Raw genomic sequence first — 24,764 nt, forward strand, 5'->3', positions numbered from 1 at the left:
CTCTCCAGAAGCTTTCACAAGATGCTGGAATATTATTATTGCATTGGTTTGAGCATTGAGTCCACTTTGTGCTCTTGAGTGTAGGGACCCCAGGTTCTGATTCGGTTTCTCTGAGAGTGGATACAGGGACCCAGGGTCTGTAGAAGAATGACAGCCACTTGCGAGGACAAGACTGGAGGGGCCACAAATGCTCAGATCCCGAGAGGCCCCCAGTTGAGGACAGTTAGTGCATGTTGCTCATCCCAGGCCAGACTGGCCATCCAGTCTTTTAAAAAAAATAAAGGAACAAAAGAAAAAAAAGAAAAAGGGATATAGCCATTTCCTTAAGTACTGTTTGAATATTTGTTTTAAGTGTGGAAAGTAGGTTTGAATCCTTTTCTGGATTTCAATTTTAAATAAATATTTAATTTGTAAATAAAAGTGAGATGTGGTTCTTTAAAAATGATCTGGTATTTAAACAGTGCTGTAGTGGGCTGGTTGAGAGGAGCTCGGCTGTGCGTGGCTGAGGGCAAAGCCCTGAAAGGAGGGAGGAACTGACAGACGTCTACTAATCCAGTAGAAACCAACCCTTGAGTAGAAAAAGGAATGTCTTGGGTGTTCATGCCAGACAGTTGAGGAAAAAGAGATCCAGCTGCGGTTGGGAATTTCTTCCCCATTAGGTGAAGCAGACAATTGAAAGTGCTCAGCCTAAGGCAAGGTCCAGGTGAAAGCTGCCTGGCCCAGCCTTTCACAGCAAGAAAGGACATCACCGGAACCAAGGGTGGGCCCGGTCAGTGCTCCCAGAGTTTTCACTCCAGTGATCCTGGGCAAGTTAGAGACCTGTGCTCTGCTTTAGCCTGAGGGAAAACCAGAGTCAGCAAACCCAGTTCAACTCAGCAAAAGTTTGTTGATCGAATGCAACCTTTCAGGGATTTTGCTAGGCACAGAGGAGATGACAGAGATGGACCTTCCCTCACATTGTAAACACTCTGGTTGGATAAAAGGATAAGTATGAATGTAAAGCAACGTCCTCTTTTTGAGGAATAATTTTGGAAATAAAATCCCACATTTGGGGCATAAACAACAGGCTAATGCAAAAGAAGCCCAATTTGGGGGCGCCTGGCTGGCTCAGTCAGAAGAGCATGCGACTCTTGATCTCAGGGTCATGGGTTTGAGCCCCACGTTGGGCACAGAATTTACCTAAAAAAAAGAAGAAGCCCAATTATTTATAGGTTTTCTTTTTCTTTAGGTATAATTTTAAATTCTTTTAAATACTTGTAGTCCCCTCCTTTTGAATTTAATATTGTCCTGAAAATGTCCTCTAAAGTAGGATGTCAGCCTCTGGAGGGAAGGAACATTTACCTGACACATTCACTGTACCTAGAACAGTAGTCAGACAACAGGTAGACCAGTTCCGAGGGGTGTTCTGTCTCCCAGGAAGCTAATTATAAACTTCTTAAGTGCCTTTCACCTTTGAGACAGTCTTCTGAGATGTATTTTCAGTGTTCCATGTGGTCTTTATTTTTATGCTCTTGTTTCACATCTGAACATAACGTCCGTGAGCATCTGGCCGAGCCTGAGGAATCATGCTTTCAGCATCCCCCTTGGTTTCCATCTTGACGTCTTTGTGATCACTCCACTTTTAGTCACCAGCACTCCTGTTCTCCCATGTCCCACTAATTGCAAAATGCAGTGAGATGCTGAAATCTTCTGGATGAGCACGGCCATACTGACAAAGAAGGGGATGCCGCCAACTCACCGTTTATCAGATGATTTTCCAAAGCTCACCATCTTTATTCTGAAAAGCAGTGTAGGGATGCAGCAAAAAAGTCTCAGTTCAGGAGTCTAGTTTTCCAAAGCTGAGGACAACCTCAAATGGCTTTTGCTATTTACCTGGTAGCTGCTCAGCCGAATTTCAGGCGGACCTAGTAACGAGAGAAAATAAATAGCCTTACAGTGAGCCAGGCTTAGAAGCCCAAACCTACAAATTTGCAGCCAGATGTTACCTTTATAAACTTGTGACTTAACCTCTTCACAAAGCTTTCTGTGAGCAAGGCTGAGAATCTTAGAATATACTAAATCTGTGTTTGTGAACCTGACAGCGAAGGGCCCGGAGGCATGTGTGTGCCTGGTGGGCTAGGTGCTGTGTGAATCCTTCGGGTGTTGGGCTCCAGGTCCCCTTCTTCCGCTCTTTTCTCCTGAGGCAGAGCCCACGCTGGTGCACTAACCTGCAGCATCTCTGTGCTTCTCTTCTTACCTCCTCTTTCCCCTTCTCTTTCCCTTTCGCTGTGGTGTGTCCAGAAAAGGAAGTCGAGTTCCAGCGTGCACCTAATGGTGAGCCTTGCCTGCCCACCCATCTGCCTACTCCATGCTGCCTGCACCCGCCTGCCAGCCACGCAACCCCATTCTGCCATGTGCGTGTACTTCACTCATCCTCACTGCATGTCTGTGCTGTATGGGCACGCGCGGCCTGTCCTGCCAGGCGGGGGCCGTGGCCCAAGGTCTCCCGGTGGCCTGACCGGTGGGCATCGGAGTGTACGGTGTGCCCCCCCCCCCCCCACTGCAGAGCTTGGACTGCCTCCAGCAGCCCAGGGCAGGACGTGAAGCTAGCAGGGACTGGGGGGAGTCCCAGGGAGAGACCCTCACATGCCGTTGCTCAGGAGGAGAGGCCCTGCTCTCTGGGCACTTACTGGCAGCCGGTGGGCATGTGTGCGGTGGGCAGAGAGCTGGTCTGCAGTAGGCTCACAGCCCCGAGCCTCACTCTCTGGGCCTGTGCCCCTGGGCGAGTGCCTGTGAACAGGCCGTGCCCAACGGTTCATCCTTCCCACCCAGCCCTCAGTGGGGACAGCTGAAAGACTAGAGAGAATGCATCTTCTTTCTCATGGGACCCAGGCCACCAAGGGAGCATAGCAGGCCTGAATTGTTATGAAACCATCCATTAAAGCCAGAGGTGGGGCCACGTGGGTGACATCCCAGCCCTCTGCACATAGGGCAGGTTTAAGGGAGCCCTGGAGTCTTTGCCTCCTGCCAGGGTGTCTGTCTCAGCTGGGCTTTGCAGGCAGGACAGCCTTATCTGGTCAGCCCCAAACAGGTCGGACTTAGTAACTGAGCGATGACAGCTCTGCTCCTTCTCGGGGGAATGGTAGAGAGCAGAGTTCACCTGAGTTTTGACCCACATCCTGACTCTTCCTGGGACCCCTCTTCTCCAGCCTGAAGGGTTCAGTGGGGTCTGGTAGCACTTGGTGCCTGGCTTAAGGTTCCATGCCTAGCCCTGGGTTTGGGGACATCTCAGCCATTGACAGCAACCTAGGGTTGGATGCCTTCAGGTCTGGTCCAAGGGGCCATAAAAGAAGCCTCCAGGCAAGAAGAAATAGGACAGTCTGGATAGCTTTCCGTGTGTATCCTAGGAGAGAAGAAACACATCCTACCTGCCAGGGTCTCCTCGTTTGTGCCCTGCTCAGAGATGGTAGCTACAAGTTTGTCTGTCTTTTGAAGAACTTGCAGGCATCAGGCTGTTCCTCAGTGGCCACTGGCTCCATCGGGACTCCCGGTGAGACTGAGTACATTGGTGAGGGCATCGTAAGAGGCTCTCTGCCCTGGAGAGCAGCCTCCTTCCTTCCTCGTCATCTCCCCAAACCCCCCCTTGCTGTGCCACTCGGTGTAACGTTTCAAAAGGCAAGGAGATGTCCCAAGATACCCCGGTGGCCTGCTGCTGTTAGGAATGTTGGCCTGCTGGGCAGCCTACTCTCCCAGGGGCGGGGTTCTCGGGCTACAGCCACCTCCCACCCCCAGATTCACCTGCCCCTCCTTGGAGCTCTGCCCTCACTCCTAGTTGAGCAAGTCCACGACTTACCAGGCAGAAAGGCCAACAGCACAGCCTTGTCTCTGCTCCCTGGGGGCAGTGGGTGCATTCTGTATCCAAAGTCACATCCCCCCTGTTTCCTCTCTGGACACCATCTTCTAGGCAAGGTTTTCTTTCTCTTCGTGTTCCTCCTCTTTTCAGATCAGGCTTCAGGTTGGTGTCTTAAGGGAAAGGAAATGCAGGTGGCAGGTTGAAAGGGCAGCAGGAGACTGCCTACAGATAGGGGACCCAGAGTTTCTGCATTTTGTTCTGCTTTCTTATAAACCCCCCTTCTTTTTCCTGTAAAGTGAGAAGATCCTGAATTTCTTTGGGTAAAATGTGACTGTGCAATGACATGGCATCTGGCATAAGCAGAGATTTCTGGAGAGATGCTTTGAAACGAGTCTTTGGCCCGGTCCCACCTTAAGAGTGCCTCCAGCGTTAGGTCTCTGGGCCCCTCCAAATACTCCCCTCCTCCAGTCGATCATCTCTCCGACCATTGCTCCCATCCACACAGTATTACAGAGGCCACCTCAGGCCTAGCTCCTCCGGGCCAGGCCGGGGGGCAAGGGAGGTCTGGGAGTCGAACCTGAGCGGCTTTGGTGACTCCAGAGGAACTAAACCATCTGTTTTCTTGTCTCAGCCACAGAGCAACAACAAAAACAGTCTCGTAAGCCCAGCCCAAGAGCCCGCGCCCTTGCAGACGGCCATGGTACCTCCTGACTCCGGCTTCTCCACCCCTGCCCCTGGCTGCCTTCCTCTCCTTCTCCTTTCCTCTTCTTGCCCTCCCTCCCGGGCCTCCTTGGCCCTTTCCTTCTCATCCCTGTAGAGCAGGCTGCTTTGTGTCCTGCCCTGTGGGCCCCTTCCCCCTCATTTTCCCGTGTGGCCATGCTCCTTCCTGCACCGCACAACTTCCGCTCCTGCTCCTTCTGCTGTTGGGGGTGGGGAAGAGTGGTCAGGGCTCTCAGCTAACCCTCTTAGCCCCAGGCGGGGGCCCCATGGGTCTGCTGTGGGGGCCGGGAAGGTGAGTGGCTTATAAAAGAAGAGGGTAGGAGCTTTCTCGGGACCTGTCGTTCAGTCCTTGGAGGCCTCCTTATAAAACCTGCCTCAGCCTCTCCTTTGCAAAGCTACAAACAGGAAGGAGGGCTGGGGTCCCCCACCTCTGGATGGTGCTGAGGCCTCTGAGGTCCTGGAGAGCCCCATGCTGGGGGCACCGTGTGCTCCCAGAGCTCTTTCTGCTGGTAGTGACTAGAGAGTTCGCACGGGGGATGCCTGGGAGAGACGGAGGGGTGATGGGCCTGCTGCTCCTGCCTGCAGCCCGGGACCCTCGTGCTGCCTCACGGCACAACAGGGCCAGGAACTCTGGCGCAGGCACAGGGGGTAAAGCAGGCAGCTGTCTGGGCTCAGCTTGCTGAGGGGGAATCCTGGGACTTTCTGGGAGACTTTAGTCTGGTCTCTCTAGGTCCCCGCCTCCTACACACCCCTTGGTGAACGCTGTTGGCAGGGCCTGGCCTGGGCCCTCAGCCCCACAGCTCCTCCAGCATAGTTGTCCCGTGGGGAAAGAACCCTCAGATCCAGCAGGAATTGGGGACAGAGGCCCTTGTCCTCTCAGCTTCTCTGGTACCTGCTCTTGTTAAGTGCCAGGCCTGTCCTTCTTACTCAGCCAGTACTCTCCCCTAAATCTGGGGCTTCCCAGCTACCTGGGACCCAGGTGAGCCAGGATATTTTGTCTTGTGGGAATGGCTCGTGGGCAGGCCTCTGTGGTCATCGTAGGGTCTAAGAGGGACTGGGCCCCTCAGGGAAGAGCCGTAGTTCTGTCCCCAGGTCAGGAGGATAATTTTCATCTTCTCTCACAGGAGCCACAAACCACCGTGGTACACAACGCTACAGATGGGATCAAGGTGAGTGGCTCCTGAGCTGGTCTCCTGCTTTAGGGATCAGCAAGAAACAGGTGGGCTGGGTCCTGTGGGGTCTGTGGGGCCTGCAGATGGCAGCCTGCAGGCCGCGCCTTGAGGCCAGATGTGTTCAGAGTCTAGACTGGGGATAATGTGTACCTGTTTGTCGCTCCAGTCCCTGAAAGGGCATTATGCTTCATGCCCTATAGTCAGACGGGCCTGGGTTTGAATCCTGGGCCACTGAGTAAGTCACTGTAGTACTCTGCACCTCAATTTCCTTATCTGTGAATGAAGGATAATAATAATGGCATCTCCCTCCATGACTTGTGAGGCTTAAATGACAGCAAACAGCTAGAAAAAGAGACAAGAGTATAATCAGACCCTAGAGCATCCTCCATTGCCTCACCCCATTATGCCGTCAATAACTTTGTCGTCTTATTGGCACCCCCATTAGTAAATATTTGCCGAGCCCCAAACCATCCATGGCTCTGGTCCACAGAGGTGACAAGACAAAAATCTCTCTCCACGGGTATAGGGGAAGCAGATAATAAACCAAAATCCATATAAGTAAGATAAAATCCAATAGTGGTAAGTGCTATGAAGAAAATGACACAAAGGAAAGAGAGGGGGTGAACAGGGCTTTTCTTTAAGTGGCCAGGGAGGGACCTCCCTTGGGAGCTGAGTCTTTGAGCTAAAAACTAAACGGTGGGAAGGAGACAGCCAGGCAGACTCTGGGGCAGAGTGCCCTAGACAGGAGAGCTGCAAGTGCAGGGTCTCAGCCTACATACAGAACAGAGGAAATGAAGCAGAGCCAAGAGTGTGAGGCCTGGGGAAAGCGGCAGGAGGGGGATGGCTCTGGAGAAGCAGGAGGCCTGCTACATAGGACTTCATAGCAGTATGCATCTTCTTCCAGCACCAAGGAGAAGCTATTGGAGGTTCTTAGTGGGGGAGTAATGCAGTCTCACTGACACTTTGAAAAGCCCCTCTGGCCATGTTAGGGGCAAGAACTTTAGGGAGGAGGCAAGCATGGATGCAGGGGCCTGGGAAGCTATTGTAGTCTAGGCGCCAGATACTGGTCACTTGGACTCAGAGCGTAGCTGTGCGTTTGAAGAGAAGAGGTAGGGGTGCCTGGCTGGCTCGGTTGATAGAGCGTGCAACTCTTGATCTCGGGATTGTGAGTTCGAGCGCCACGCTGGGTGTAGAGATTACTTCAACATAAAATCTTTTTTTCTTTTTTTTTAAGATTTTATTTATTCACTTGAGACACAGAGATACAGAAAGAGAGAGAGAGAGAGCATGAGCAGGGAGAGAGGCAGAGGGAGAGGGAGAAGCAGGCTCCCCTCTGAGCCAGGAGCCCGATGTGGGGCTCGATCCCAGGCCCCTGGGATCATGACCTGAGCCGAAGGCAGACACTTAACTGTCTGAGCCACCCAGGCGCCCCCATAAAATCTTTTTTAAAAAAATGAAGAGAAGAGGTAGGAGACAGGATTTACTTTGGAGGTAGGACTGATAGATTTGAATTTAGGTTGGATAAATAAAATATAAGGGAAAGAGAGAAAGCTAAGATTCAACCTAGAATCAAACCTAGAAGAGGACTCCAGGTTTTAACAACAGGATAGATAGTGTCATTTACCGAGTTGGGGAAGAGTAGGGGGTTGGGGAAGACTGCGTTTGGGAATCCAGGGTTCTGTAAAAAAAGTCAGATGGCAAGGGTGAAAATCAAACCTTTTATGATTCTTCCTTGCACCTCCGGCAGGAGCACATACTCTGCTTTTGTTCTGCTCGGTTCCTTTAGTGTCCAAGGGCCTGAGTGTATAGAAACATGTTCTTTTTGGCCTACAGGGCTCCACAGAGAGCTGCAACACCACCACAGAAGATGAAGACCTCAAAGGTAGGTGCTGACCCTTGGTGGGGAAGGGACCCCAGCAGTGTCCCAGGTACATTGGCTCTTGTTTGTCCCCAGAACTGAGAATGATGACTCCTTATACTCTAGGAGAGGGCTTGGCATAAAAAGCTCCTTTTCATGGGCTAAGATGTGAGGTCCCTGCCTGGCCTGGCTGGGCTGGGCAAGAGGCTTCTCTTCTTTGACCCCAAGTCTGGAATAGCTAAACCAGAGCTTTTCCTGAGGCTTTCCAGGGCCAGGGCTCAGAGAACTATTCCTCTTGCTGATAATGATGTAACATCCCAGTAAAGGAACGTCCTGAGTCCCTGCAGAAGTAGCCCACAAATACAGTGAGTCATTAGGAGGGGGACCCATTGTCCTGATTCCCCTAGGGTTGAGGCGATTCCCAGGATGTGGAACTTTCAGTTTTAAAACCGGAACCGTCCTGGGCACATTGGGATCAGTGACTCTTGTCACAAAGTCTTGTCATGAATGATGGAATCAGGACCACATTTGGCCATGTCCTGGTGGTCCCTTGAGGACCACCAGCCTAAGTGTGGGCCTGGCCAGAGGGCCATGGGGTGTGGGAGGGCATGGCAGACCAGACCACCGGGAATCTCTGTCCTGTTCTTCGGTTTGGCCTCCTGGAATTGCTCCCTTTGCCATCAGTAAGTGACCTGAGGCCAGGCTCGCAGAACAGATGGAGAAATGCTGAAGGACAGAGCTGAGAGAGCACACCCGGGGGCAGTAAAGGGGCACTAAACCTTTGGGAACCAAAAAATAGAAAGCATAAACATATAAGGTAGTAAAGAACTGTACCTCTAGGACTGCTGGGATTCAGGCCAGAGCAGTTTAGTTCTGGTGATGCTGTGGAGTGGCTCCTTCACGGCTCTTGACCTTGTAGCCTGGCCCCCTACAACATCTTCCCTGGGAGCAGGGGTCCTTATACAGGCTATTTGAAGGCTCCTCTGGAAGCCACAAGCCCAAGTCTGCACCTTCCTGGGGCTGTCAGCTGGGAGGCCTCTCTGGCAGAGGCGGCAGCGTGGGATGTGGTCCAGGTGTCCACAGCAGCCCGAGGCGTTGCCTTGCCCCGGCTCTGCAGTGCCACGGGCTTGGGTCCTGTCTGGCTTGCTCGCTCACCTGCCTTGTTCTGTTTGTTTTGGCTGCTCTGCCTTGCCCTGCCCTGCCCTGGCTGGCTAGCTGCCCCGCTCCGCACTGGGAATGGCAGCTCGGGGCCTGAAGGACGGAGCTCCCGGGACAGAACAGCCCCCTCTGCAGGCATGCAGCCCCAGCCTTCTCTCTGCTCCTCAGCCAGTAAGTGTGAGGGAGGCACAATCTGGCTTCTGTCTCCCTGGCTCATCCTGAAGCCCCTCAGGGATCCCCCCCCCCCCCCACCCAGAGCTGTCAGCCCAACCCAGCTGTCTGTCTTAGTAAGCTTGGGGAGCTCGGCCTCTGCTGGGTGGGGGAGCTGATTGGAGGTGCTGTTAATGCCAGGCAGGGGCCCCTGGGACCAGGGCCCAAAGACATAAAGGAGAGTGGGTAGAAGAACTTGGCATGGTGGGAAGGAACAGAAAGCCCCTGGGACATTCAGTGGGCCTCACGGCAGCAATGAGCAAGAAAGAAGGGCCGAGTCCGAAATCAGGTCAAAGGTGGTGGGAGCGGGGCTGATGATGAAATTGCTGTAGCCAAGAGCCATATTGGGATGTGGTGTTGCCTGAGGCTCAGCATATCATATTAAGAGCATGAGGCTTGGGGTGAAACAGACCCGAGTTTAAATCCCAGCTACACTACCTCCAGAAATGTGTGAAGCAGCTTACACCTCCCAGAGCCTCAGCCTCCTTCTCTATAAAGTGGGAATAAAACAGCACCTACCTCAGAGCACTGTCATGAAAAATAAATGAGATAGTAGAATGTCTTGATACGATGCCTTGCTGGGTTAATGGTAGCTCATATTTATATTTTAAGTTGTGTCTGTGTAGAGAATGCCTTTGTCTGCTTCTTTTCCTTCTTCCATCTATCCTTTTAGAGTTTATAAACACAATCCTCTTCACCCATAGGGCCCCAGTCAGGTCCTGCAAATGGGTTTGGTGGGGTTGGGGAGGGTGTGTGTGTGTGTGTGTGTGTGTGTACGTACGTACGTAACCTACCTGCTTGCCTCTGGGACGTGGATAGAGCTCGTTGTTCCCCTAACGTGCTGCTCACTCACCTGGAGCTGCGTCCACGACAGGGCTGGTGGCTGTGGGGCCCCCACCCGGCCATGTCTTTGGCTGTGCTGCGCTCTCCCAGCTGTGCCCCTCGGCTGTGCTGTCCTAATGCGCGCATTTGTCTCGCAGCCTCCCACTCCTGTGAGGAGAGCCTGGGCCAGCCCAGGGCTCTGGTCAGGGTTAGCCTGAGCGCAGTCTGAGCCCTCTCTTACCCTAGCGGTGCCCCTGCTCATAGTGGTGCTCCCTGTCAGGATACCACCAGCAGCAGTCCCTTGGCTTTGGATGGGGTAGGGGTGGGGGGCTCTGAGGGCACCAGTTCTGCCTGCCTGTCATTCTGAGCCTTGTCTTGGTTTCCTTGAGGGACACATCCTGGCATGAGAGCTGGTGTGAGATTTAGAGCTTTCCCAAGGCTCGTCCAGGGTAAATGGAGCCATCTCTCTGGTGAGAAGCTCCACTTAAAAAGAATGTTTATAGTTCCAAGATCCTTTATCCCAGAAAAGCCCTGTGGAGAAGATGAGCAGGGTGAAGAGAATTAAGCATCCATCCCAGGGCTCCGTTCATCCTTTCAGAGCCCTCATCCCTGGCTAGGTTCTGCTCTCAGGCTGGCTGTTGCCCAGGGCTAGGTTCTGGACCACTGAGTGAGGGCTAGGGGTGGTGTGGTGGTGGTGGTAATTGAGACCTGACTGAGCCCCTTCAGGTGAGAGAAGTAAGCAGGTGGTGGAGATAGCCATATCAGGAGATGCTTCTTAGAGAGGCTGAACGTGCTGGGGATGGGATACACGGAGTCTGGGCAGAGTATTAATGATGGCCAGGCTCCTCAACTGTAAAAGACAGGAGTGTTTTCTGCATCCTGGTTGTTGATGGAGAGGGAGACAAAGGCCAGAGAACCATACCTAATGGGTGGGCTTTGGGAGGAGGGGGCTGTTAGCTCTATAGGACAACAGAGAAGGAATGAAGAGAAAAGTGGGCTCACTCTTCCTGCAGAGGGCCTTAATGTTCAAGACAGGGAAGAGGGTTATCTTTGTCACAGAGATCACAGGGGATTCTCTGAAGGATTGGGGAGGGCTCTGTCACTTGGGAGCTCCCCAGTTCCATGCAGGTAAATTGCTGGGTTTTTCCCCCCACAGTGCGAAAACAGGAGATCATTAAGATCACAGAACAACTGATTGAGGCCATCAACAATGGGGACTTTGAAGCCTACACGTGAGTAGAGACCCATTTCCTTGTGACCCAAGTCATCTCTTGAGGCCTTCCCTCCTCCCCAAAATCAACTTGGACCCTGGGAAAAGGGAAAGCTGGGCCTTGGGCATAGTGCCGGAATTAAACACCAGGCCCTTGGGCTGGGATCTCTCCCAGGTAGATACCCTGTGATAGTACCCCGCACCTCCTAAGATCTTAGCCATCTTGTCAGGCCTAGCCCACAGCTAACCTGCTGCAGGACAGATGCCACTGACAAGAAAACAAGACAAGTCACCCCTGTAGGAGACTGACAGGCTGCTTTTCTTTCTGCAGGAAGATTTGCGATCCAGGCCTCACTTCCTTTGAGCCTGAGGCCCTTGGTAACCTCGTGGAGGGGATGGATTTCCATAAGTTTTACTTTGAGAATCGTGAGTGGGTTCGTGCTGCTGATATACTCCTGCCTGCCCCTTCACCCCCTTTGCCTCTGTCCCTGCTCACCTTCTCCTCTTCCCCGTTGCCCGCTTTTCCCTTGTTTGACCTGCTTGGCTGCACCCTGGTCTATGTGTTTGCCTCCTTGTACCCCGAGGATGGTCTTAAACTGACACCTTGGAAGGACCTGCTCCAGAGCCCCACGTGCCCCTTCATTCTGCAGCAGCTTTGTGGCAGAACTGGTTTCACAATCAGGGTCACTATTCCATTCAGCCTCACCTCTTTCCGCAAAGACTGGAAACCACTGAGATCAGGTTGAGATGTCAGCAAGTAATAATGAAGCTCTTTATCTACAGGTTTCACAGTAGAGGAAAGTAAAACCAGGATAAGAATGTACAAGCAAGTAGCAGGGCACTGTAGGTGATTTGTGAGATCAGAAGCTGTGGCTTGGGTCCCTCCTGAATGTGGAGGGAGACAGTCCTGGCTGAGGGGCTGTGTACTCTGGACAGTTCGTGGAAGTCCCAGGGGATAAGAAGATGAATCACCACCTCCTCCTATCTTTCTTTCCACTCTCTAGCACCCTCCTCCTCCCTATTTTTTTTTTCTTTTCTTTCCTACATTATCCTAGGCCTTCCCCATCCTGCCCCAAGTTCTGTTTTATTTTGTCACTGTTTTCTCTACTAACTACCAACCTCTTCATGTCTCAGCTGCAAATGTAAACCCTTGGCTATCTAAGTAATGCTATTAGCCAGAAGCAGCTTCAGAGTTTATAGAAGCCCTAGGGAGGGTCTCAGGTAGCCCCTGTCCCACATTTGAAATGAATTAAAATGTGAATCTCATTAAAAGCCACACAATCTGCCGTGTTCATGATAATGGTAACACAACTTCTTTTACCTTTCCCCCAGAGAAACCTGAGAACCCTGGGGATCTCCTGAGCTTGGTGCTTTGGTGATTCTATTTTAACTTTGGACGTTTTTGGTTTTTTCTTTCTAAATCACAAATGCACTTTGAAATCTTAAGCTCTTGATTTTGCTCTGCAGCCAGTTAGGGACAAGCCAACCCTTAGGAAATCTAAACATCAGCCTGGAAGAGTGGAAAGATCTTAGGCTTTAGTGAAGAGTCATATGGTCCTGAGTTCAAATGTTGTGTGATTTGAGCAAATTACTTAACGTCCTTGAACCTGTTTCATCATCTTACAATAAAGATAATCGTATTGACCAAGAAATATAGCTTATGTATGTAAAAACCCCCAGCACAATGTCTGATTAAAGTAGCAGTTGCTATTATCATTGTTCTCCACCTCTTTCTTCCTTTTGGATAACTGAGACTAATGTTCTGGGATTTCCTGGCCTCTGGTGTGTGGGGGACTTAGAGACTCCCTGAATGGCTGCTGGAGAGAGGGTGAGACCTGAAGTGCAGGCGGGGAGGGAAATCCGTGCTCAGGCCTGACGCCCTCCTACCTCCCGCACTCTGCCTTGCCCCCTGCAGTTCTGTCCAAGAACAGCAAGCCCATCCACACCACCATCCTGAACCCGCACGTCCACGTGATCGGGGAGGACGCAGCTTGCATCGCCTACATCCGCCTCACCCAGTACATCGATGGGCAGGGTCGGCCTCGCACCAGCCAGTCGGAGGAGACCCGGGTCTGGCACCGCCGGGATGGCAAGTGGCTCAATGTCCACTATCACTGCTCAGGAGCCCCTGCTGCACCGCTGCAGTGAGCTCAGCCACAGGTGCACCTGGTAGGGGGGGTGAGGAAGGGGACAGATGGGATCAGAGGAGGAAGAGGAGGTTGAAAAGTGGCACTGGGGGAGGAGACGTGGACCATCCCAGAGGAGTGGCAGAAGCCATCAGACAGACTTGTGTCTGGCCCCAGGACTCCAAGTTGAGCGACTTTGGACAGGTTACTTCCCTACCCTAAGCCTCAGTTTCCTTAGCTGTCAAAAGAGAGAGAGAGAGGGGTACCTACCTCACTGAGTTGAGGATTAAATAAGATACTCATAAGTGAAGCATTTGCTCAGCAAATGTGAAGCGATGTTATATTTATTTATTTATTTTTAAATTTTATTTATTTATTTGACAGAGAGAGACACAGCGAGAGAGGGAACACAAGCAGGGGGAGTGGGAGAGGGAGAAGCAGGCTTCCCGCTGAGCAGGGAGCCCGATGGCAGGGCTTGATCCCAGGTCCCCGGGATCATGACCCGAGCCGAAGGCAGACGCTTAACAACTGAGCCACACAGGCACCCCCGATGTTATATTTAAATGCTAGCTTCTCCCCCATCCTCCACCTTCTCAGGCAGACTTGGCCACGTGTATCGTGTGTTGAAGTCCCTGGAACTCATCTGTGTGCTTATTGTCCTTTGTTCTGTTACCACGTCTGTCCTCTTTGACAGGGGCATTAGGAGATCCCAGCCGGAGGTCAAACCTTCGCAGCCAGAGGCTCTGGAGGGCCTGAGTGACAGCGGCAGTCCTGTTCGTTTGAGGTTTAAACAATTAAATTACAAAGCGGCAGCAGCCAATGCACGCCCCTGCATGCAGCCCTCCCGCCCGCCCTTCGTGTCTGTCTCTGCTGTACCGAGGTGTTTTTTACATTTAAGAAAAAAAAGAAAAAAGATTGTTTAAAAAAAAAAATGGAATCCATACCATGATGCGTTTTAAAACTACCGATAGCCCTTGGGCTGGGAAGAAGGCAGGAGTTCGTGTGACACCCATCCTGGCATGAGCAGCCGGCTCACCCACCAGCCCTGAAGAGGTGAGCTCAGCCTCTGGCCTCCGTGGACTCAGGGGACCAGGCAAGAACTCTTGACGGAGCTTTGGGGGCTGTGATGTGATTGCAGCCCCTGAGGTGGCCTGCCTGCCCCAGGTCTAGGAATGGACTTCTTCTGAACTTGCATAGCGCCTAGAATGAGGCTGATGAGAACATCGTGGCCATCAGACCTACTTGGAAGAGAACGCAGAGCTCCCAGCCTGCTGTGGAGGCAGCTGAGAAGCAGTGGCCTCGGGACTGAGGGCCTGGACGTTGCTGTACTGTTCCATTTAGCGTAGAAGGGAAGAGAATTGGTGCTGCAGAAGTATGTCCGCTACAAAGCTGATGAGAAACCTCGTGTTAGTCTGACATGTACTCACTCATCCATTTCTATAGGATGCACAATGCACGTGGGCCCTGATATTGAGGCCCAATACCTGCAGCTGGGAAGAGGGAGGGGTTGCTGCTTTGCTTTGTGTTTGTTTTCTTATAACTTAGCAAGGAGAGAGCCAGGCCCTGATCAGGGCTCCCCTTGCTGCCTTTGGCAGTTCTGTTTCTGTGCTGATTTGGACCATCTTCGTCTTGCCTTTTCATGGTGGTGGTCCCCGTGCTGACCCTCATCTGGGCCTGGGCCCTCTGCCAAGTGCCCCTGTGGGATGGGAGGAGTGAGGCAGCAGGATTGAGCTGATGGTTGTTTCTATGCATTCAGGCTGCCCTCAGGACTGCCTCCCTTCTTACTCTTCCCTTGCTGCACGTCCATCTCTTTTCCTGTCTTTGAGATTGACCTGACTGCTCTGGCAAGAAGAGGTGTTCTCTTTAAAGAGGCCTCTCTACTGACCAACTGAAGTATATGACTTACTGCTGGACAATCTGCATGGGCATCACCCCCACACACCACCTGCATGTACCCAAAAGAGGTGTCCAGAGCCAAGGCTCCTACATTCATTGTCCCTCTCTGTGCTCAAGGAGTTCCATTCCAGGAGGGAAAGATCTATACTGTAAGCAGATAGCAGAGAAGATAATGGAGGAGCAATTGGTCATGGCCTTGGTTTCCCCAAAACAACTGTGCAGACTTACCTGCACAAATATCTGCACTATTGGGGGAACGGTGGGTAAACCCCAGCTTCCTGGACTACCTACCTTCAGGAGGCACAGGAGCTGGGAGAAGAGGCAAAGCTACAGGTTTACCTTGGAGCCAGCTGAGAAGAGAGCAGACACACAGGTGCTGGTGCTTGGGTTCAGCCAGGCTCCTCTGAGCACCTCCTGCATGCCTCAGCCCCTGGGCCTAGCCCTTTCTTGCCCTGCAGCCTGCAGTACCAGCACGCAGACGCCTTCACCACAGGGTTTGGTTTTGCTGGCTTGAAGACAAATGGTCTTAGAGTTCATTAAGACCCATAGCTTCATATGGCTGCTCCAGCCCCACTTCTTAGCATTCTTACTCCTGTTCTGGGGCTAATGTCAGCATCTATAGACAATAGACTATTAAAAAAAAAAAAAAATCACCTTTTAAACAGGAAATGGAAGGCATTTGATGCAGAATTTTTGCATGATGACATAGAAATAATTTAAAAATAGTTAGTGTTTGTTCTGAATGTTGGTAGACCCTTCCTAGCTTTGTTACAATGAAACCTTGAACTGAAGATATTTAATAAAATAACCTTTAAACAGTCCATTGTGTTACTGCTGTTGGAGGCTGATGGCCAAAGGCTTGAGTTTAGCCTCCTGAGTTACAAAGCTTCAGATGGAGAGATGTAGCTTCTCCCACTCCCTTGGGGCTCATTTTAGAAGAAAACTTCCTCATAAACTCATCAGCCTCCAACCAGCCCACCGGGCTGCAGAGGCGAGTTCGGGGTGGGGAGGAAAGCTGCCGGCCCGTCGCTGGTGGGCCAGGGGTCTCGCCCCGCCCCCGAGCCCCGCCCACGTCAAGGGCTGCCCCGCCCCCCTCGCCCCTCAGTGGGCCGACTCGGCCTCCCCCTCCGCCGGGCTTGAGTGGACCAGCCCGCAGCCTGGGCCCGCCCCTGCCCCGGGAGTCGCGGCGCCCGACGCTCGCCAGACTGTGCCACCGGGCGGGAACGGGGGGGGGTGCGCCTCTGCGGGCGGGGCGCGCAGCCCGGCATCTCCGAGGCCGAGGCTTGACAGAGCGCTGCGGAGAACGGTTCGGCTGCCCGGCACCTCGGCGGTGCGGCTGCGAGGCCCGGACTCCGCGGGGACCTGAGCGGGCGCCGCGAGCGGCAGCGCGCCGCCTCCCCCCCCGGGTGGGAGCGGTGGTTGGGCCCGGCTGCGGCAGAGTGTTCGCTCGGAGATGGCGGAGCCGCCGCGGCGCGGCCCGAGGCCCCGAGAGCTGGGAAGCCGGGCAGCCCCGGGACGCGGCGGAGCCCGGGGCCAGCGGGGACGCCGCCTAGTCCGCCGGGTGAGCCGCCCTTGAGGGTAACCACCCCCACTCAGAGTGTGGCCCCCCACCCACGGTCGCCCGCAGTTCCTCCCCTCACAGACTTCCCCTCAGTGTTGCCACCATAACCACCCGCGGGGTTGTCCTGGGCGGCCCCCAGTGCGGCCCAGAGCGCCCCTGTCCTGCGTCCCTTCCACTAGCCTCCCTTGTAGTGGCCTCACTGCCCTCAGGACGGGGCTCCCCCTCCCCTCCGGGCTCTCCCAGCCCAACGCCTGCCTCGATGTCACCCCAGGCTCTCCTCAGCGCGTCCCCATCCGGCGCTCCCTTCATATCCACCTGTGACCCCATGTCCCCCCTCAGCAGGGACCCTCCATCCGTGACAGCCCCCCTCCGCCCCGCATTCCCGTGTCGCGGCTCGGTACCCCCTCCTCCCACGGCGGCTGCACCGCTCGTCTCCCCGCGCGGGGCCCCCAGCCCCACCTTCCCCGGTCTCTATCACTGGTGCTGTCGCCCAGCCCGAGCCTGGGTGACCCCTTTGCTTTCCGCCCCAGAAACCTCCCGCCGCTGCCCACGCGTACAGCACCCCTACGCCGTGTTCCTCTCCCACCCCGCTCTCTACGCCGACAGCTCCCTCAGCACCCCTTCCCTGAATACTGCTGCTTCTTCTAGGTGTGAAGCCAACATGCAGTGGTTTAAGAGCACCGGCTGTGGAGCGTGACAGGCCTGACTTTGAATCCCAGTTCCTCCACTGACTGAGCTGTGTGATCCTGGGCAAGTTATTAAGCTTCTCTGGACGCCAGATTACTCATATGTAAAATGGGGATAATAATAGTCTCTACCTCTTACCTACCTCCCAGGGCTGATGTGAGCATTAAATATATGGAAAGCTCTTAGAAGAGTGTCTGACAGAGAGTAAGCTCTCAGTGATTATTCACATTATTCTTAACATTAAGGGGTGAGACACCCTGAGTGTCCACTTCACCTCAGTGATGACTTCTCACTACTGTGTTTCCCCTCAAGAGTTTCCTTTAACTCTTAGGATTCACCCCTTCCCATCACCATTTTGATCCTCTCCCAGCTTTCTTTTCACATCAGTTCATTTGACCCAGGCCAAAGCTGAGCTGTTCTTAAATTGTCTCTCCCAATTCTGAGGAACCCTGTCTCTGCCTAATCACCCCTGAGATGTGTGTGTCTAGGAGGGGGTAGTAGAGAGGGATTGCCAGTCACTGGCCTTCCTAAGAATGGCTAAGCTGGAGAGAGCAACGATAAAGCTTCTAGAAGCGGTCTATCTATTGAAGAAAGCAGTCTCCAGAATTAGGTCTCCCTGAAACTGTTTTCTGATCACACTGTCCTTACCCCTCTCTTATTGGTTGGATATGACTTAAGCTCCTGTTGCTCTCATCCAGCCCCATTCAGTTTGCTCTGTTTTTGTAATGGGATTCAATCCCTCATGTCTCCACAGGCTAGCTCAGGACCTTTCTGAGCTGTTCAGTGATGGGATATAGTATCACCGAGGCTAAGTTAGGAAGGAAAACTAAAGTGATAGGGAGAGAGACTCTGGACTCAGTTCTCCGGCTTATCTCAGACCCCAGTGATGTGGCCTGCCCTGGGGCTACATTTTTATCATCTCTCCCACACTGGTGCAGGTGAGGTGAAGGGCAAGGGTTGAGTAATTTTTCACAAGCCACGGAAAAGAGAGTCCCCAGGTTCTGGGTTTGGAAGTGAATTGAATGATTAGCTAGCAGCATTTCTCTTGCCTCTTCAGCTCCCCCCACCATAGTGTCCTCCTGACCACAAGTTCGTTAGTGCTTTTAGCTTGTGATGGTGGGTTTGATTGATGAGGAAGATTAACAGACTCATGAGTTTCCTCTTATCTGATATTTCGTTGGAGCACGGGACTTGTGGGGCTTTCCGTCCCTTCCTCCCAGGCTGACCAGAGCTCCTGCTGGCTGACCAACTGCTCAGTCGTGGGCTGGGAACTTCTTTCAGAGCAGGTTCATTTTCAGCCTCCTGGGCTGTTTGGTCTCCTGCTCATGGGAGATTTGTTCCCTTCCAACCCTTGAATATACTGTTCTAGCTCAGAACTTAGCTCAGGAAGGAGACTTTAGACAGTATTCCAAGAAAGGGAACAAGCTGTGAAGTGAAGGTATGAGACTCAGATTGTGGTGTTCTTCTACAGGAGCTTTTTTTTTGGAGAACAAGTCATCCTGTGAGCAGGAGGTAAGAGAGATGGGTGAAGAGGGGAATGGATTAATGATACACTTTCAGGTGGAGAAGTAACCCTTGATTTCTCTGTCTTACAAATAGTGAGAGCAGAGATTATGAACTTTGTTGACCTCTGATGTGAGGAGCTCAGCAGGACCGAGAGTGGAGCCTGGCTAGATCTGCATCCTGAAGCCATGGACCAGGGGGCCATGGTGACCTGAGACCAATGGACTCTGTCCAGTTGCCCCTTATTGCCCCTTCTAACTCCCCTACCCTAAAATAAGGGGACTTGACTCCAACTTTTCAGGGAACTGACCCTGAGGAAATCCTTTTCCCTCGTTTTTCTATCCTTCTACCCTCCTGAGAGAGCCCCAGCCTATAGAACTCCTACCTCCCATCCCCTGAGGTAGTCCCCATCCCTGCTTCCCCTTCCCTGCCTCCCCTTCCCCGCCATGCTCAAGCTGTGGAAGGTGGTACGCCCAGCTCGGCAGCTGGAACTGCACCGCCTCATACTGCTGCTGATTGCTTTCAGTCTGGGCTCCATGGGCTTCCTGGCTTACTACGTGTCCACCAGCCCCAAGGCCAAGGAACCCTTGCCCCTGCCCTTGGGAGACTGCAGCAGTGGTGGGGCAGCTGGCCCTGGCCCTGTACGTCCTCCAGTCCCACCACGGCCCCCCAGGCCACCAGAGACAGTGCGAACTGAACCTGTGGTCCTTGTGTTTGTGGAGAGTGCATACTCACAGCTGGGGCAGGAGATTGTGGCCATCTTGGAGTCTAGTCGTTTTCGTTATAGCACTGAGCTAGCACCTGGCCGAGGGGACATGCCCACACTGACCGATCATACCCGTGGCCGCTATGTCTTGGTCATTTATGAAAACCTGCTCAAGTATGTCAACCTGGATGCCTGGAGTCGGGAACTGCTAGACCGGTACTGTGTGGAGTATGGAGTGGGCATCATTGGCTTTTTCCGAGCCCATGAACATAGCCTACTGAGTGCCCAGCTCAAGGGCTTTCCCCTTTTCCTACACTCAAATCTCGGGCTCCGGGACTACCAAGTGAATCCTTCTGCCCCCCTCCTGCATCTCACACGCCCCAGCCGCCTGGAACCTGGGCCACTGCCGGGTGATGACTGGACCATCTTCCAATCCAATCATAGCACATATGAACCAGTGCTTCTTGCCAGCCTTCGGCCAGCTGAGCCCCCTATGCCAGCACCGGTGCCTCGCCGGACCCGGCTTCCCACTGTCATACAGGACCTGGGGCTTCATGATGGCATCCAGCGGGTGCTCTTTGGCCATGGCCTTTCCTTCTGGCTCCACAAACTTGTTTTTGTTGATGCTGTTGCGTACCTCACCGGCAAGCGCCTCTGCCTCGACCTTGACCGCTACATCTTGGTAGACATCGATGACATCTTTGTGGGCAAGGAAGGTACCCGCATGAAGGTGGCTGATGTTGAGGTCAGTCTTTTTCCTGACTCAAATTTCTTTCCTCAGAAGCTGTTTCAAGCTCTGTCCTATCAGACTCCCTTGACTCTGAGCTTGTCATAGGTATTAATCCCTGCCCTTTTCAGTCTGGGAGAATATTACTTTTCATTTTTCTCCTGCTCAGTCTGCTCTCATGATTTCTCATGTTCCTGCTACCCTTCCCAGGCTCTGTTGACCACCCAGAACAAACTCAGGACCTTAGTGCCCAACTTCACCTTCAACTTGGGCTTCTCGGGCAAGTTCTATCATACCGGTGAGTGTATTCTCCTGCTCCCTCAGAATATCAAGCTTAGTTTGATCTGTCCCTTCACTGTTCATCTTCCTGGGCAAACAAGTTGGAGACAACGGTCAGGGCGTGGGGTCAAAATGCTGTGAGGAGCTAGCGGTGGATATGAATTTAGGTTAGCAGGGGGGCAAATAGGCTTAGGTAGGCAGAGGTCAGCAATCTTGTCCCGAGGATGGAAGGTGGTCAGTGTTGTTACAGAACAGAGGAGGGCACGTGGCCCGACTGGCTGTGGTCAGTGGTCAGTGTGTGATCATAGGGACGGAGGAGGAGGATGCGGGGGACGACATGCTGCTGAAGCACCGCAGAGAGTTCTGGTGGTTCCCCCACATGTGGAGCCACATGCAGCCACACCTGTTCCACAACCGCTCCGTGCTGGCTGACCAGATGAGGCTCAACAAACAGTTCGCTCTGGTGAGACCCTTGGATCTCTTCCCCTTACTTTTCTCAGAGATAATGGTTCCTTTTCAACCTTCCCCTAATGGGGTGCCCTTTCCCTACCCTGTCCATTTTTCTTTCTGTGGAGGCATCCCCACCCTCTTTACCCTCTACTCCCTGAACCTCACCAGGTCCTGGTGAGAGTCTATGCCATTCCCAGGAGCATGGGATTCCCACGGATCTGGGGTATGCTGTGGCCCCCCACCACTCGGGTGTATACCCCATCCACACGCAGCTCTATGAGGCCTGGAAATCTGTGTGGGGCATCCAGGTGACCAGCACTGAGGAGTATCCCCATCTCCGCCCTGCCCGCTACCGCCGTGGCTTCATTCACAATGGCATTATGGTGAGGGACCCCCGATACAAACTTGAATCAAACTCCTATGTTTATAGATAGCCACCAACCTGCATTGACCTGTGTCCTGTCAACTACTAGTCCAAGTTCACGTAATAGGGGGTAGAGGGGTAAAAAGGCATCATGCACATAGTAAGTTTTATTGGTATAACTCAAGACAGTCCTCTGCAAACCCAGGGAATTCTAATGCTGTAGGACTTTTGTCCCTTATCTACTTTTCATTCGCCTTTCAAATCTCATCTGTCTCTTTCTTTTACCCTCTTCTTCTAGGTACTGCCACGGCAGACGTGTGGCCTCTTCACTCACACAATCTTCTATAATGAATATCCTGGAGGCTCTCGTGAACTAGACCGGAGCATCCGAGGTGGAGAGCTCTTTCTGACAGTGCTGCTAAATCCGGTAAGGTGCTGAGAGGAAGGGCTAGAAGACTAGAGAGCCAAAGTGTATGTAGGCTGGGATCTTTGTGCACCAAGCCTGATTCTGAGGTGGGGTAGGCTCTCCGCTTCTGACATGCAGGCACCCCTTTGCAGATCAGCATTTTTATGACCCATCTGTCCAATTATGGAAATGATCGGCTGGGCCTGTATACCTTTGAGAGCCTGGTGCGCTTCCTCCAGTGCTGGACACGGCTGCGCCTACAGACCCTTCCTCCCGTCCCTCTCGCACAAAAGTACTTTGAACTGTTCCCTCAAGAGCGGAGCCCTCTTTGGCAGGTATGGATGGAGCTCAGGCTGACCAGAGAGACAGGATGAGGGTGGGAAGGGTTGAAGAAAAGATTAGGCATCTGATTTTTTGCCTCACCTTCAGAATCCCTGTGATGACAAGAGGCACAAAGATATCTGGTCCAAGGAGAAAACCTGTGATCGGCTCCCCAAGTTCCTGATTGTGGGACCCCAGAAGACAGGTGAATCATCCCTAGCTAACTTCTCTTCCCCTGCCTTAAATCCAAAGGGTTCTTTGGTCAAAGAACTCCCTTCTCATGCACACCCCTCCTTAATCCAGAGACAGTGATTCTTAATTCTGGTGGTGCATCAGGATCATCGGGGGGGGGGGGGGTGTCTGTGTCTGTGTGTGTGTTTTGTTTTTAAGATCCGCAAGTGAGTGTGTGTGTGTGTGTGTGTGTGTGTGTGTGTTTTGTTTTTAAGATCCGCAAGTGATTCTGATGCAGTCAAGGCTGAGAACTACTATTTTAACCCTTCCCTCGGCCTCTCTTAGTCTTTCCTTCTCTCACTATAGTTTGTCCAAAGGAGATATTACTACCCAGAGTAGTTATTGTCTCACCTCCTTAAAGTTCATGTTGTTGATATGGCTTCTTTCCCACAATAGTCTGGACTCTCTCTCCCGTTTAGGGACCACAGCTATTCACTTCTTCCTGAGCCTGCACCCAGCTGTAACTAGCAGCTTCCCTAGCCCCAGCACCTTTGAGGAGATTCAGTTCTTCAACGGCCCTAATTACCACAAGGGCATTGATTGGTGAGACTGGGATCCCTTGGAATGCTTCTCAGAGGAACACTCCCTTCCCCCCAAATACCCCATTCCAGCTTCCACTAGCACAGCTCACTCTGCAAATTCTCTGCCTCTTGTCTGTACTACTTCCTAGGTACATGGACTTCTTCCCTGTCCCTTCCAATGCCAGCACTGACTTTCTGTTTGAAAAAAGTGCCACCTACTTTGACTCAGAGGTTGTACCACGTCGGGGGGCTGCCCTCTTGCCACGAGCCAAGATCATAACTGTGCTCACCAACCCTGCTGACAGGGCCTACTCCTGGTATCAGGTGAGCCTGAAACTAGGGATACATTAGGGCTTAAGTGAGGGAGGTGGTGACTGCTAGAGAGACAGAAAGCAAGAGGGTAGGGAAACTAAACCAGTTGCTTTGGGGAAGGATTCCTATGCTATTTATTCACTAGACCAAGAGTAGGGCAGAATAATTCTGTCAAATCACCCATCCCTTCCCTTCCTGTTCCTTGTCCTTCAGCACCAGCGAGCCCATGGAGACCCAGTTGCTCTGAATTATACCTTCTACCAGGTGATTTCAGCCTCCTCTCAGGCCCCTCTGGCACTTCGCTCCCTGCAGAACCGCTGTCTTGTCCCTGGCTACTATTCCACCCATCTGCAGCGCTGGCTGACTTACTACCCCTCTGGACAGGTACGATCCCCCAGTAGCCCTTGTTGGGGTCCCCCTTCCCCTCCTCTTCCCCTCAGCCTAGAGGCTTCTAAGGAATACAGAGGGAACCACATCCCTGTCCCTTTAGTTGCTGATTGTGGATGGGCAAGAGCTGCGTACCAACCCAGCTGCCTCAATGGAGAGCATCCAGAAGTTCCTGGGTATCACACCCTTTCTGAACTACACACGGACCCTCAGGTGGGAGAGTATGACCCAGGGGAGGAGGAATCTGGGGGAAATGGGGAAGCAGGTTGACCATGTCTGTTTGGAAGAGACATGTGTCCCTGCGAGTTGGGAGAGGTAGTGTATATTTATGGGTTTTGAATTTCCTTTCTCCCTGCCAACCAGTGGCCTCTTCCTGTTGAGCAGGTTTGATGAAGAGAAGGGATTCTGGTGCCAGGGACTTGAAGGTGGTAAGACTCGCTGTCTAGGCAAGAGCAAAGGCCGAAGGTATCCAGATATGGACACTGAGGTGAGTAAAGCCTGGGACAAGGTATCCCTCTCTGCCTCTAAGATCTCATCCTTGTCCCACTCCTTACCATTTCTGCCTCCATTTTTCTCCTCTTAGTCCCGCCTTTTTCTTACGGATTTTTTCCGGAACCACAATTTGGATCTGTCGAAGCTGCTAAGCCGGCTTGGACAGCCAGTGCCCTCATGGCTTCGGGAAGAACTGCAACATTCCAGTCTGGGCTGATGTCCGGGCCTCCTGTACCAGCAAAAGCCCCCTAGTTTGCTAAAGGGCGAGCCCAGAGCAGGGCCCACAAGGGGGATAAGAGTGGCCCAGCCCCTGCCCCTTCTACCTCAGTGGCCCCCAGGCCTGGGATGGCTGAGAAGGGAAGGGCAGTCCTTTCCCATAGCTCTGGGGTCTTATAAAGGGGCTTCCCTTGATACCCTACATCACGGTACTAGGCACCTTTGACCCATGTTCTTGGAAGGTGGGCAGGAATGAAAGGGTCCAGGCAGGGTGTAGAGGAACATAATAATCCAATGATTTCCCTCTTCATCCTCAGCAGTATATCTATACCTGACTATGGGAGGGACCCCCTACTGTGGGATCAATGGGATCTACCTGTGGCCCGGCCTCCCTAATGTCATTCACATTGAATGGGGATGAGGCTGGACAGTGGCTCATAGAGCTAAGTATGAGCCCTAGCTGTGGGCTAGAAATGTCCTTAATAAACATCCTTATTTTTCTGTTTTGTCTGCCTCACTGGAGTGGGAGAAACTTAGACTAAAGCAAGTTACCAGTCTCTTCCCCCACCCCGGTTCAAAGCTCATCTGCACATGGAG

General features: G+C 52.7%; 2 protein-coding genes and 1 long non-coding RNA gene across 23 annotated transcripts in view; 2 read left to right on the plus strand and 1 right to left on the minus strand.

Annotated features, from left to right (window-relative positions):
- The window catches only part of CAMK2G (calcium/calmodulin dependent protein kinase II gamma), a 54,615-nt gene extending 38,790 nt beyond the window's left edge, over positions 1–15,825 (plus strand). For 2 of the 17 annotated variants that reach the window (XM_036110272.2, XM_036110274.2), the window contains 9 exons: positions 2,281–2,313; positions 4,464–4,532; positions 5,677–5,721; positions 7,558–7,606; positions 8,798–8,911; positions 10,929–11,004; positions 11,314–11,408; positions 12,898–13,142; positions 13,803–15,825. In XM_036110272.2, coding sequence (XP_035966165.1) covers positions 2,281–2,313; positions 4,464–4,532; positions 5,677–5,721; positions 7,558–7,606; positions 8,798–8,911; positions 10,929–11,004; positions 11,314–11,408; positions 12,898–13,130 — 714 coding nt within the window. In that variant the 3' untranslated portion in view covers positions 13,131–13,142; positions 13,803–15,825. The remainder of the gene's footprint in view (positions 1–2,280; positions 2,314–4,463; positions 4,533–5,676; positions 5,722–7,557; positions 7,607–8,797; positions 8,912–10,928; positions 11,005–11,313; positions 11,409–12,897; positions 13,143–13,802) is intronic. The other 15 variants (XM_036110278.2, XM_036110282.2, XM_036110273.2 and 12 more) reach the window with 8 other exon arrangements.
- LOC118547097 (uncharacterized) lies at positions 143–8,797 on the minus strand. The gene is made up of 3 exons (XR_013449731.1): positions 8,417–8,797; positions 3,833–4,002; positions 143–1,904 (listed from the first exon to the last, which is right to left on the minus strand). It is a non-coding gene; the product is annotated as an uncharacterized LOC118547097 (long non-coding RNA).
- A 445-nt stretch (positions 15,826–16,270) lies between the features above and the next one.
- Positions 16,271–24,668, plus strand: NDST2 (N-deacetylase and N-sulfotransferase 2). Of its 5 annotated transcripts, none has more exons than XM_078077561.1 (16): positions 16,272–16,565; positions 17,214–17,319; positions 18,727–18,764; positions 18,852–20,206; positions 20,399–20,486; positions 20,776–20,930; positions 21,115–21,300; positions 21,580–21,708; positions 21,840–22,022; positions 22,117–22,213; positions 22,659–22,782; positions 22,910–23,084; positions 23,286–23,456; positions 23,563–23,672; positions 23,823–23,946; positions 24,043–24,668. In XM_078077561.1, exons 4-16 carry the CDS (start codon positions 19,202–19,204, stop codon positions 24,166–24,168), a joined length of 2,673 nt encoding a protein of 890 aa, XP_077933687.1. In that variant the 5' UTR covers positions 16,272–16,565; positions 17,214–17,319; positions 18,727–18,764; positions 18,852–19,201; the 3' UTR covers positions 24,169–24,668. The 5 variants fall into 5 exon arrangements, with proteins under 5 accessions (XP_077933689.1, XP_077933687.1, XP_077933686.1 ...); XM_078077560.1 differs by having other exon boundaries at positions 17,214–17,315; positions 18,724–18,764; XM_078077562.1 differs by lacking the exon at positions 18,727–18,764 and having other exon boundaries at positions 18,856–20,206.
- Positions 24,669–24,764: the final 96 nt, after the last annotated feature.

This window comes from Halichoerus grypus, chromosome 7 (assembly GCF_964656455.1).
Source record: "Halichoerus grypus chromosome 7, mHalGry1.hap1.1, whole genome shotgun sequence".
Classification (NCBI taxonomy): Eukaryota; Metazoa; Chordata; class Mammalia; order Carnivora; family Phocidae; genus Halichoerus; species Halichoerus grypus.

What these genes read in the sequence shown, in the direction of transcription:
- NDST2 (XM_078077561.1), top strand. Translation starts at nt 19,202, where the DNA reads ATGCTCAAGCTGTGGAAGGTGGTACGCCCAGCTCGGCAGCTGGAACTG. An exon ending in TGACAGTGCTGCTAAATCCG is followed by an intron (nt 21,709 to 21,839) that starts GTAAGGTGCTGA and finishes ACCCCTTTGCAG; the next exon opens with ATCAGCATTTTTATGACCCA. An exon ending in AGCGGAGCCCTCTTTGGCAG is followed by an intron (nt 22,023 to 22,116) that starts GTATGGATGGAG and finishes CCTCACCTTCAG; the next exon opens with AATCCCTGTGATGACAAGAG.